Here is a 13,888-nt window from a genome sequence, read left to right as displayed (position 1 = left end):
AGACCACCAGGAGGTAAAATAGCTTTCTTTTGGATTTTGATTGGCGGGCATAATCAGATAATCAGTGTGCTAAGTTGTCCCGTTTTAAGTCTGCAGTTGAATATCAATTTTCAAACTAGCATTATTGCAAAATCCCCTCATAGAGTGAACTTAATGTTTTCAATTATTTGGCTGAATAATGTGAAACTGTTAGAGCAGATATGTTGGACACTGACGTCATTTACTTTTACTTAAAGATTTTAAGAGGAAAATCTTAATGAAAGTAGAAAACGCATCTGCAAGATAAGCCTCGTCTACCCATCTCCTCACCCCGATCACCTTTCGCACAGAGGATATCTGACTGTTTCTTCACTGGGTGAGGCAGAAAATTATGTTTCCATGGCAACTGTGCCTCCAGCCAGAGCTTTATCATGTGCACACGCCTGTCGACGCCGCTACAAAGTTTTGGTTTATTTCTGTCAGAGAGAAAAGTGAGCAGAGGTGAGGTAATTAACTGAAGTCGAGAGATGATATTTATTTTAGACGGTAACTGTCACAGTCTGTGTTGATTCAGAAGCCGTTGATTCAGGACAAGTTTTTCTGAAACTTGCAGGGCGGGATATTTGCTTTGATCATGTTTTTTACTGCGGGTCAGAGTAAACATCTTTAATTATTGTTCGAATTATTGGCCCCGTTACAATAATAGTCAAAACAGTCTATAACTCCTTCATGAGTAAGACAGTACTCAGACTAAATCAAAGAGACATGGAGGAGAGGATGTGATGTGAGATTAAAAAAAGTGCTGATGGAGAGCTGCTCTATCCCGCAGACCACCGGACACAATTTTGCATGTGAACCAAAGCTCCTCTCTGCACAGGAAGTGCCATCACGATGTTCGTATCCCAAGCCAATGTGAACAAGCTTGCTTAATGTGCAGCAGATGTATATTTACGCTGTGACCTCAATACATAAGAGATGAGTCATAAGGAAATGTAGCCAGTAGCTACGGTTCTGTCGAATCACACTACTTCGCTGCTCTTATGCATGGATGAGAAGAGCAGCCCTTTCAATCTTGAGCAGGTAGAATCTCATCCAGTGCACGGAAACCAAGCGATGACGAGACGTACGATTGATTGTTTTCAGCATTTACAGCAGCGGACTGGAGGCTGTTAAAGAAAAGCTTTTGTTTGCTGAGTGAGGTCCTTGAACAGACATGAATAGAAGTTCCTTTTCTGATCAAAACCCAGCCGACCTTTCTTCTCCATTCGACATCGTAATGTCAGACCTCTGGCTTTGATATGTAATGGCACTCTGACTGATAACCCTAATTCATAGAATAAGAGGACTTTACTGAGTTGAGACTCAAAGGTAGGAAAGCAAAGAGGACGTCCTCATGAAGATCATACTTCTGCTTAAAACATTGTCACAGTTCAGAGTCCATACAATGTATGTATACAGTATATTAATGTGCAATTTAATGAGTAGAAATAAGAACAAATCTGAAAAATAAAGATTAGAGGGTGTAGGAGGAAGTAATAATTATTACCTTAATAATTGATGCAATAATCAGCATAATGCTTATGAACGTATTATTACAGGAGACTTTATATTTGGGAAAACTAAAATGCTGTTTTTTGATTTAAATGACAAAGTTTTCACAATGTTTTTGATCAGCAGTGGCTTCAAATTTTAAAACTGACTCTTTGTATTCTCAGACTAGGTGTGTACTACTTTTCTCATTGTACAGAAAGATAATAGTTAAAAAAAAAAAGCACCATTCCTTCAAAGATTTCTCATTTATGTGATAACCCTTCCAGCGGTTTGTCTCATGCATGAATGAAGAATAAATGCACCTCTTGCAAAACACCGGCCCCCTGAACAGTGTGACCATAATTTGCTGACACAATGTGATTAACAGAAGACAATAAACAAACAAAACAAAAAAAACAGGCACGAAACCAGAGCACCAAAAACGATTTCCTACAGCGTATTAGTTCACGGGTCCTGAGTCCTAATTAGATGCTGGAAAGCTCTGAACTAAGCAAGCTATTACCGGTCACACTAATAACTGCTGAGCAAACACTCGTGGACTTTAGTTTGGTTAAAAGAAAAGCAAAAAATACAACCTCACACACTGCCCTTGTTACTGTGATAATGAAAATGTTGTAGTGATAATAAACTTTTCTTTCAAACATAAGATTTTTAAATGTTCAGGTTTTTGTATTTGTTCTTTTTTATCACACAAACCCAGGGACCTTTCTAAACATTGTCGTAAAACGATGTGGAAAATTGCCAGTAATTTTCTGCACAGCTTCTCCATTCACGGGAACATTATTCCCCAAATCTGAGTGAGTACAAAGAGACACAATAGGTGTTCCCCCCCCCCCCCCCCCTTTTCTTTGTTGTCCGTGTACCCATCTCCTCACGTGTTGTTGTCCCAGAAAAAGCAGATTGCAGGATGACTCAGGAGTAGGTGCATTATTAATTTATACTGTAGGTGTCATGAAGGAGTACGGGTTGATCACACAGATAGGAAAACGTCAGCATTTTTACAAAGCCGGACCATGTCACTTTCAGTCAAGATAAAACACATGAATTACAAAAGGGTTGTTCAAATCAAATCAAATGGTCTTCCCGTGGCCTCGTGTGAACAATAATTTAAAGTCTCTTTACTGAAAGTGAAGGTCTCAGGGTGATGATGGAGGTGTGAGGGTTACACTGTGGTACATAAAGAGAAGTGGAATTACTTTGACACGGTTAGTTGAGAGGAAAGGAGGAGGGTTGGGTTGACGAGTGCAGGCAGACCGACACTGACACAGAGCAGGTGAACAACACAGACGGACAGACAAAAAAATGTATACAACATTTCAGCATCTCAGCACAGAGCGACACAGACAGAAAAGCAACACAGACTGGAGCTTTGAGAGTAAAGACAACTAGACAAGGTCAAGATTTCTTGTTCTGGTTCAGTCTGTAGCCCTAAAACGTGCTGTAAGTACTATTTTCACGAGAATTCTCAGGGTACCGCAACATTTAACTCTGGAAAAACTAGTGAAAGAGAAACCAAAACACGAGGTTGTAGTGTTTAATACTTGATAGATGCATCAGTGTAAGATCTACTGTGCTAAATACACCATTGAAAAAAACGTATGAATACTATTTAGAGAGGCTAAAAGGTTACACATCAGCGGGTCTTTCTGTGTATTTACCCAAGCACACGTGCACCTTTTCACCAGCGTGCCCACTGGTGCAGTGTTAATACCACATGAGAGGGTATGGCTTTTATCTTAATGTGTTTTCTCCTAAGACCACAGAGACACTGAGCAGAGCTGATGTTGGTTGGAAGCACTAACGCGGGTCCCGCTGTGAAAGTGATTTGATGGTGAAGACGGCTTATTAGAGGTGCAGGCTGGGCTTTTATCCTGCTGCGAGTTTCTGAATCAGCGTGTTCTTGAATTTGTTCTGGACATGATTCTTTAGATCAGCTAATTCGACACTGTTTTCAGATCCACCGGCGCATCTTTATGGTCGTATTCAATTAGAGTCATGTTAAATATGGTCATAAAATATTAGTTATAGTTCAGAAAAAGGGACTATGCATAAATGCATTTCACCATGCATGTGAGGCAGACCACACCAGGAGACAGCAGCGTTGTCTTTATGCTCACTGGTAGAAAAACTCACTTGAATTACATCCATGAGTTCAGTTATATTTGATACACACAAAACTAAGTCCACCATAATTAAGTTAGCCATAGTCTGAAGTAATAAACCAAACAACTGTTACGCTGACTCACCGGCATCTCCGAACATCTTTCTTTGGCTTATGCCTTTTACTTCCCCTCCTTTGTGTTTTAATTACCAGAAACTTAAGTTTCAAAAATAGCAGCAATGTCCTGTATCATCATGGAAAATTCCCCCAAACATGTAAATGTTAAGTGTTTACTGCCAACAATGATTTAGCAGGACATGTTGTACATGAGCAATAATTGTTAATAAATAATAACTGCTCACTTCGCTTGTTAAGTTTTATACTTTAACTTTACACTATCATTTTTTTCCCCTACATTCATCCAGGCGGGTAAAATTTGGCTGGATGAACCACACTTTTAACAAGTATGAGATCTACCTGCAGATCAGTCAGTGGATTGAAATCTTCATCACTTGCGTATCAATTTCCCCACAGAGGATTAATCCATTTCAAATCTCAGATTAGAATGATTACCTTTTTAATGAACTTCAGATATTTTGAGATGCATCTGTTTAAGTTAGCAGGCAGATCCATTAAGTGCAGAGTGCCAGAGTGTTTAATGGAATTTATTTAAAGAACTTTCTCTCCATAACTGATGAAGCCTCACATGAGCAGTGAAATGTTTTCTAAACCTGAAGCCGGTCCAGCTACCTTCTAAGACACAAAACTGTGGACAATGAATGACGAGGAAACTCCGCAGACATCTGAATTGTTTGCCAGGGGACAAGTCATCCACAATCTTTCTTCTGGAGTTTGCCGAGAGTCTTTATACAGTCGTTGTTTGAATATTTGGTTGAATTTTGACGGATTATATGGAGTTGTAGTAGGATTGTCCCTGTGGCTGTTTCGCTTCAATCTAAATTATGAACAAAAATGCACAATGTGAATATCTGTTGTCATCTTTAATACAAGTTTGGTTGACTTTGGTTTGAACATATTGATGTGATTTAGAGAACATAACACCAACCTAAAAAATACTTTTCTAATAGCTGATTCTCATGTGGTTTATCTTTCACTACACCCAGCAATTTAAAAAAAATATATATTTTAACGTTCATATGACTGACTGATAATTTATGAACATGAAGTGGCACTGCTACTCCACCTCAGCATGAGTTAGGGATACTAGGGTCACGGTTATGTGAGTATCAAGGTTAAAGGGTGGAAGGAGGTCACCACATTCTGACTTGTTGTCATATAAACATGCAACGGTCAGTAGGCCACTAGGGGGCGGCGGGTCTGTTCTCTTGTTAGTAGGTCGTTCTTATTGTTAGTCCACATTCGGAGGCTACCACAAATGTGTTACCTGAGGTCAGACTCTGAGATACTCCTCTGGTGCAAGTCCTCTTCTTTCTCCACCAAATCCTCCTGATGCTCCTTGTCTGCGTCTACGCTCACCCCCTCACCCCTCCTCTCTGCCTGCACCCTCCCCTCTCTACTGCCCCCCTTCCCCCTCTCTCCCGCTGCCTCCTCCTCTTCCCGCACCTCCCCTAGCTGCTCCTCCCCCTCCCGAGACTGGCTCCTCGATCGCAACTGGCTGAAGACGGAGACAGAAGCAAAGAGAAGCAGCACATGCAAAGCAGAAAGAAAACCAAAGCGTAAACAACATCAACAATAAGAGAAAGGAAGACGAACACACAGACAAGCGCGCAGCCAAGAGAAAAGCAGACAGATTCCAAAATAACAGAAAAACAGAAATGTAGACTCACAGCAAAGCACTATGCACATGGATTTAGGTTTGCCTCCACGTGAGACGACGCCCAAAGGGGCGCGATGTGTTCAGTGTGTATTAACAGATATGGACAAGTTTCCCCCAGAGTGTGAATGACAGAGTTCGACCATTTGGCTCTAGATTTTCTAAAACAGAGCCAAACCTGAACTCGTCGCTAGGAGAAAATGACCCACGGTGCTAAACGGTGGATTTTCCTCCTCAGGTGTAACCAAGTACAAACAGTTTCAAAGTTGAAAATTGTCTGGACGTGGTCGAGTGCACAGAGTTCATGGCTGAGGGGGATTTGTCCATTCCTGATAACCGTGTGATGGGGGGTCGAAGACAAACGGTTACTGTCCACCGTAGTGGACAACGGCCTACCGGATCTTGCGGTTTCCTTGTGGCCTTTCGGACTGGACAGACATGTAGCTCGTGCTGCTGAACCGAGAGGCACTACTGGTTCTCGACACAGCGGACACGTCGCTCACGTCACTGTCCGACGACTTGGCTGACAAGTTGTCTGAGCCCCGAGGGTCCCGGCCCGAACGCTGCAGAGAGGACAGAGAAAAGAACATCACAATGTAAGGCTCAGGCATGTTTGCAGTACGTTTTGGCAGCCATTAGTTCAACAAGTGTAATCTTCTTAGATGTTCGCAGTTCGTCATATTACACTGATATAGATGTCTTCAGCAATATGAAGACAAACATTCGTAAACAAGTACTGAGGTGGGCTGAAGAATGTGAATCATGTGGACATTTTGGGCTTTAAAAGAAGTACAGACAGAAAGAGAAGGGGTTGACGTTGTTACATAAGGTGCATTATTGCGGCTGTTTGAAGGTTCGGAAGGTACTCTAATGTTGTCCATCAAAGACACATCCAAGACGGAGAAATACTTAAGTCTGGCATCCTAAACCTGCAGGCGTTTACAAAGTGAGCCAGTGTTTGGGATCTTAGTAGATTTCTAATGGTTTCGAAAATAATGGAAACCAACTTTTCTATATGAGCGTCCATCAGTCTGTGCTGCCAATAAGGAAGCTTAACAATGAGAAATGTAGTGCCACTTTGCTCAAGTATTTATTTCTGATGCTTTACAATATATAATGTGTATTACGGTTACGTTTGACCACAGTTAATTGAACGGATCATGAGCTATTTACCAACCTGTCACACATGTTAACTTCATAATACAACTATTCTCTTCTCTTCTCTTCTCTTCTCTTCTCTTCTATTCTAATATAAAAACTACACAGTCTAAAACCAGACCTCATATCAGGATGAAATGACACAGGAGGCTGGTCAAAGAGTTTTTCATAAAAAAATGGTTCACCTACATCATACAGCCTATATTCATCAGTTGTAGTAAAAAATAATCCTGGGAAATAATACATATTAGTCATTCATATTACAAATACTGTAGGAAACTGATCATAATTAGAGCCATAAAAATGTCACCTTCTCTACCAAAGGGTCAATATTTGAAACAGATGATTTAACCATGTATAACAAATGGAGTGACTGATTCAACAACATTACACTGGATGGGTGTAAATTCATTTTATTTACTCAAAATGCCTATCTTTTTTCATTTAAAGTTGAAAAACACTTAATTTAACAATATTTAAGGGGAAAACTACTTTATATTGGGTTTGAATGTGGTTAATTGATTTTCCTTGGTTGAAAAAAACGCCCACTGTTGTCACAGTTGCCTATGACTGATTTATACTTTTCTAGATTTAGATCTTTTCTATACTACATCAGCTCCATGGATACATTTCTTTATGAGCATTAAACATTTTTTTGCCACTGAGCTATTATACATATATATATATAGCGAGGACCTTGACTGAGAGTGACAGTAACTGGCTTGTGTTACACTGCTCTTTAAGAGCAGTGGCTCTCCAGTCTTGTTTAATAATAGTAAGAACAGTGTTTTGTCAATGAGACTTTCAGGGAGGCTAATGTTTAACAGACAAGGACAGCTCACTATTCAAGCCGCTGTTTATAGACTTCCAGCGAACACTTCAAGCTCCCTAATGCAATGCTTTTCATAGCACTGACTTAAAAGGAAAGCGAACGGGGAGCCTCTTTCTTCTGCGCCCTGGTCCAGACTGCTGGGCTCCGGCCGGGCTCTCTAAACATGAGCAGGACTTCTCCAGAACAGAGTAGTAAATGTTTCAGTCTGCGAAACGTCAAGTGTCACATTCCTTAAAATTACACAAGACACTTTTTAAGGCTCAGCTCACCGTTGTGAGACAAAGTTTCTCCACTTCTTGTAAGTGTATACGGCATAGTACAGAGGTTTGAGTCTCATACTTCAGTGCTCTGCACTGTACAGTAATGCTTGGTGGAATTCTGTTTATCGCACTGAAGAATGATATTTGGGAAGCTTAACGACAGCACGTATTTGCAGAAATATTGCCCCAGTTAGAAAGATAATCCTCACATTCAGCTATCAACATAAATTATTAATAGCCTGACATTTCTAATTAAAAAAGCCTAAAAAAAAAAAGGAAAAGCACTTGGAAGATATTTACTCTGTGAAAATGCAACACTGTTTATACACAAGCATGTTTTTGCATTTTGTTCAGTATTTACTTTAAATACATCAGAAAAATCAACAAAGAGAGTCAGGATGCATCATGCAACCTATATGTTTGTATGCTGTAAAATTTAATTAAATTGATCTTTAACCCTTTACATGTTAGTAATTAAAAGATCTTGACATTAAATAGGGTGTAAAATTAGCATTACTATTTAGGCTGTTATTTAAGAATAGTTCATGAAGTTTCTATATCATTTTTATGACTTGTAACATTTACTACCACTATATGCCAATTATTTATAATTATACACTCTACTGGAAAGTGTAAAACAAAATCATACACACTTAATTATTTCTAGCCGAAGGTATTCTTGAAATTTTGATTGCTATAAAATGAAGTATCATCCTGTATCTATGTCCAATATACTGTTAGGTGCTGCTGGGGTAGATTGTATTGTTTTATTTACAAAAAGTAGGCTATCATGAATACTGCATGAACCTATTGAGATAGCTTGAGTTTGAAAATGGAAATTACTGCCAGTCGCACCGGTTTTATGTGCACATGCACAACCAGTGCAAATGATAGAGCCTGTTTGTCAATTTGTTTTTTCTTCCTATTTTCAAGAGAAATCTTTAAATCAGGTGCAGCGCTGCACTGACCGGGATGCAACTAAAACACAGTCGTCTTTCTGTTCTTGTGAGAAATTGAAACCATCGCAGGTATGCATTATCAAAATTCCACAATCCTGCACCTGATTTCTAAGAAACGGTGGTCACTTGTCTGATGAAGCGTTAAAAACACACAGCTGTTTCTAACTCTGTGTTTTCCAACCATATAATCGAGTTAAGTGTTTACCGGTTTTAGTGTGATTATGTGGCTGTGGCTGTGTACCGGGGCGTTACACAAACATCAAATCACATGCACATGTTTATATGTGCATGTGTACATGCTTGACTGCTCATAAAAAAACAAGCCATCTGGCCCATGCACAGTACAACCATGCAAACATCACACTCACAGTGTGCCTCTTTCTCTCCATCAGTGTGTGCAAGTGACGTGTTTTTACCTTGTGGTAGTCCTGCTCCAGCCTGGAGTCCGAGCCGGCTCCCTGCTTATACTTGTTCATCTTTAGTTTCATCTGTCTAGTCCGCTCCTCCATGTCCATACCTGAGCACAGAGACAGACAGCGGTCAGGTGGGAACTGGCGCCGTGGAGGGGGGGGGGGGGGGGATGGGGGGCCTGATGGAAGGGCGGACTGTCATGGTGAGACACAAGCTTCTGATGAGCCATGAGCCATGAGCTATGACAAAGACGAGATCCAATGGCAACAAAGCTGAATGGTTGGGCTGAATCAACAAACTGTTAAAGGTAAACTACATAATGTGTTAAACGGCTTAATTTGTAACCGGTAAACGTCAAACTGGCGTGGCAGTATTCTAGAAATATTTGCTAATAAATCCAAACTGAATACAAATTCTTAAAAGAAAAGAAAGGAAAAAAAGACACGGAAATTCCCAACACGTGTTAAGTTTTCATTGCAGTACTTTGTCATATATACATCATCCAATTTGCCCATTTAATGACCTTTTAGATTCACTTTGAGATCTAAACTTGTGCTGCAAAGCAATATGTGCAGCATCACCCCATCACCATTACCCTTCTTCATGGGAAGTAACAACTCATCTTCATGAGGACTCAGCATGTTTATTTCCAGAATTTAAAAAACATCAGAAAAAGACCTCACATCAAACACTGCGACATGTTTTCTTTCCTGCAGATTATCCTCAATCACCACAAAATTTCCTGCTGAACCTGCAGTACCATTCTTCCCGTTTGCTTTATGTCTCTACTTTTGTGTCATTTGATGGCAATGACAAAGTGAAGATGAATGCACACGCACACTTGCCATGCACAGATACAGTAAGCCTGTGCCTGCACACACAAACACACACGCACACACAAAGAGAAGCAGCACAAGCTGAGAAAAAAAATGAATGACTGCAAAAGTGATGGAAAGGATTTCTTTATTCTGTGCCTCGTTAGGTTAAATGTCTTTTTCTTAAGCAGCACAATCAACACAACAGAAGTGTATTACAAATATAATTTACTGTCAGACAGTGAACTGTTGACTTGGCACCTTGGTTTAGTTCAATTAAGAGCTGTGATTATGGTGCTGATGAAATTGCCCTGCAGTCAAAAAGGACACAGACGTTTTTCTTATATTGTGTTTATGTTAAAACTGTATTAATGCAGGACTTTGCGGACGTTTTGTACCTAGTTTTGTTTTTTTTAACCGATGCAATTGCATCTCGTTCAAAATTAAATGGCAGGAGATTAATAGATTTCTCTAGATTCATACACTGAATATGAAGCTTGAGTGAGCAGGCAGGTTACAGAGAGCAGCGAGTATTACAATGAACACACCATCTATTTCTTGTTTTATTATATTAATATATTTTGACAAATAAATGGAATCTGTATTTTGTTTTTCTTGTACAATGATAAAAGAAATTAGGTTTTCCCAGAAAATGATTCATTGTTTGACAGCATATAATGTAAAAACTTAAATGATACTCAAAGCAATTGAAATCTTTTATGACTGCATTGACCTGATTTAGTTGGATTATATGGCTGTAAGAATGTCAAAATATCAGCCATAATTAGTGAAAAAAGCACTTATAACAAGTGAGTGCTTTTGTTCCCTTTCCCACAAAATATCAAGCATTTTTTAATATTAGTGGGTTTTTTTGACAGCGTTGAGAAAGTCATGTTACAGTTATGTGACACAAAATGTGTTTAATTTGTAATTTATTAGGCAAGTGTGTGAACTGGCAGTGTCTGCTATGACAGGATATTAATATAAGTCTCAATTTATTATTTTTTTATATGCCGAGTCTGGATAAAATCAGTTTGGGAGTCAAAAACACGTTGTTTTTTTATACTCTTTTTGACATCAGAGTGGAAGTAAGTGAAGTAAGATGTTTTGTTTTTTGTGTATTTGTATTTTTTTTTTTTTTAAATAATGCTGGATTTTTTTGGGCATCAGGATCCGTATTGATCTATGTATCCCTATTTGACTGCACAGTTTCATCATTTCCAATCCAAACAGCTTTAATAGACAGATGACAGTCAATTCAACCGTGATGTGGCACAAATGTGTTCACAGAGAGATTGAACCAAAAAAGAAGTGTGCTGCCATACACTCACAGCAAGTTTAACCTCAGTAGTAAATAAGACAAAGTCTCATGTCAACCCCTGCTGCACAGAAGGCACACTGGCGTGATCGTGATCATGCTTCGGTGAACGATACGTCCAAACAATCTGCCCACGGCAAAATAAAGGAGTAGAAATGACAAAGAAGCCAGGAGCATCTTCCAGAGAGCGTTTAGGAGTGCAAAGAGAGTGAAAGCAAGCAAAGCAGGTAAAGAAAAGACTGGTGAGAATGAAGAGAGGCGGGTTGAGGGAGGAAAGGCAAGCCAGGAGGACGTACAGATAGAATTTAGAACAGAAGAGGAGGAGGGGGAGGAGGGAGAGGAGGAGGAGGCCGAGTCAGAAAAAGGGGGAAGGTGCAGAAGAAGAGGGGACAGACCTGAGTTCGTCCAACTTGGTGAGTCCGTGTCTTCTGGGATCACATCACAAAATGAACAGACACAGACAGAGGAGAGGAAGATGGATATGAGAGGATGCACGAAGGGTACGGGAGGTGGGGGAGGACGGAGGAGCAGAGGAAGGATGAAGAGGAAGGGTGACACCATGGCCCAAGTAAACGAGGTTCAGCGGGCGTAGATGGGCGGGAGGGAGGGAGGGACACAACACAACAACAATACGACACAACAATGACAAAACAACAAGCAAAAAACACACAAAAAAATCATAGAGTACACCAAGAACACAGAAACTCCAGCATGGGCACAGTGAGAAGTCAAAGTATAACGAGAGGGTGCGAGGCCGGAAAGGACTGAGGTAGAGGCCAAGAGTTTAGTTATTAGAAATCAGAAGAGGGAAACGAGAGTTGGAAAGGGGAGGTTCTGTGCTTTAAAAGGAAAAAAAGAGCTGAAACGGTAAAGAGATGTTAATGTGTCGAACCAGATAGAAACTTGAGACTTCTCTGAGGGAAGGTGAGGCGGAGTGGAGAAGAGATAGAGGAAAAGGGAGAAGGGGGGGGGGGCGCAGGTAAAAAGAAGAAGTGGATGTCACTTGAGTCTGCATGGGGCAACTGTGGGGGGACAGCCTGGAAAAATTAAATAAAGGAAAGGAAACAAAAAGTAACAGAAAAAGAAAAGAACACAAACTGAAAGCACGGAGCAGCGAGCACACAAAAGAGAGAGAGACGACCACCTCGTGGGTTTCACCAGGAAAAAGTTCAATTCCACGAAGATATAGACGCCACGTGGATCGAAGGCAACAGAGCGCATTTAAATGCACGACACACACGAGAAGGCGCACACATCAAGGTACAGTATCAATCCGAGAGGAGGTTACGTCACAGCAGAATTGCCGGTTTGCTTTCAGGCGTCTCACTCAGATTGCATTCACACACGCGTCTTACTCCCCATGTTAACACCACACTTCATCCGCTCACACTGCAAAACACTCTGCCTCTTCACATCTCAAAAATACAAACTGTAGGGTCGTATTATTCATCACAGCTGTGCACGGCAACCATCTGTCACATGACTTAGGTCTCAGAGTTCAGCGTCTTGATGACTCTGCAACTTTCGGATGACAAAAATAAAATTCGGATTGCTGCACGTGCAACTCAAATATACAAGATGCATACACGAGTAAAGATCAACAGAGAACCAACAGACGCCCAAAGTGCTTAAAGGGGTATGAACATTTGTATTATTCTGTTCTCCACGTTGCCTCTTCATCCGGTGAAGCTTCAGTTGAACCTGATGACCTTACAGTAACTGTGCTCACATGACATCCTGATATTCATTTGCATTCAGCTCTATTAGCACTCAATTAGAGTGAATAATGAAGTGTCACATGAATAAAGAGACAATACAAGACATCTGCCTCACTTGCTTTCATCTCTTGGTGGCAGCTAACCTCATCTCATTAGAGAGTCAAATGATAATGCAGAGAGCAAGGCACGTTTCCTTACTTGAGCTCGCTCCATGGAGTTAGAGCTTGATGCATTAGAATAGAGATCATAGACAACAACAACAACCAAAAAGCTAAAAGTCTTTGTGATCTGTGTGGGAAGGTCACAAATTTCTATCTCACTCCCAGATAGCAGAACCACAACTGAAAATCCGGAACAAGAATAAATGCTTCAGTCATTTAAGACATCTTATACCTTCTTTGGTGGTGGTGGTAGTCGGAGTCATATACAAATACATGCAGCTGTAAACAATCATAACTGCTGGTATTGTATTATTATGTGTGTTACTATGTTGGCGTGAAGACACCAGCTTCCCAGTGTCATACTTTTGAGTTTTCCAAACAAAAATTGCAGTAATCACCTGGTTAAGCTTCATATAAAAACCATCAATTCAATTCAAATGACAGAGCTTTGTGTTCAAATGAAGGGATAACCTAAGAAAATGTACTTAAGTGTAGTAACAAAACCCTTATTGCTGACCACCTCTGGGATGGGATTAATGGAAAATAGTCACAAATTCTGACAATCCCACTGGCACTGTAAGAAAACCTTGTGAACAGTTTGTGTGTTAATGCACAACTACAATGACAGCTGGCCCATCTTGTAGGATTGGGCCAGCTTAATGGCAAAATTAGGCTTATTTCTACAAACAAAAAGAGTAATGGTAATTCAATCCCACTTGTTTTACACATCAAGTCTTTTCACGGTGCCAGACTAGATCCAACCTCAACAGATCCCTCGTTCTCCACTCAATCTGCTCAGCCCGGTCTGTTGGCTGCAGCTTCCACATATT

The 13,888-nt window shown here is 40.4% G+C and overlaps 1 protein-coding gene across 4 annotated transcripts in view; it reads right to left on the bottom strand.

Moving 5' to 3' along the window:
- rims2a (regulating synaptic membrane exocytosis 2a) overlaps positions 1 to 13,888 on the bottom strand; it is a 153,849-nt gene that overhangs the window by 20,831 nt on the left and 119,130 nt on the right. For 3 of the 4 annotated variants that reach the window (XM_080471052.1, XM_080471053.1, XM_080471054.1), the window contains 2 exons: positions 9,052 to 9,152; positions 5,823 to 5,989 (listed from right to left, as the gene is read on the bottom strand). In XM_080471052.1, the coding sequence (XP_080327178.1) occupies positions 5,823 to 5,989; positions 9,052 to 9,152 (268 nt within the window). Of the gene's footprint in view, positions 1 to 5,036; positions 5,268 to 5,822; positions 5,990 to 9,051; positions 9,153 to 13,888 lie in introns of all 4 variants that reach the window. The other variant, XM_080471055.1, reaches the window with a different exon arrangement.

This window comes from Lipophrys pholis (genome assembly GCF_963383615.2).
Source record: "Lipophrys pholis genome assembly, chromosome: 9".
NCBI lineage: Eukaryota > Metazoa > Chordata > Actinopteri > Blenniiformes > Blenniidae > Lipophrys > Lipophrys pholis.
The sequence above is the reverse complement of the archived record's forward strand: the minus strand, read 5'-3'. Positions and strand labels throughout refer to the sequence as shown.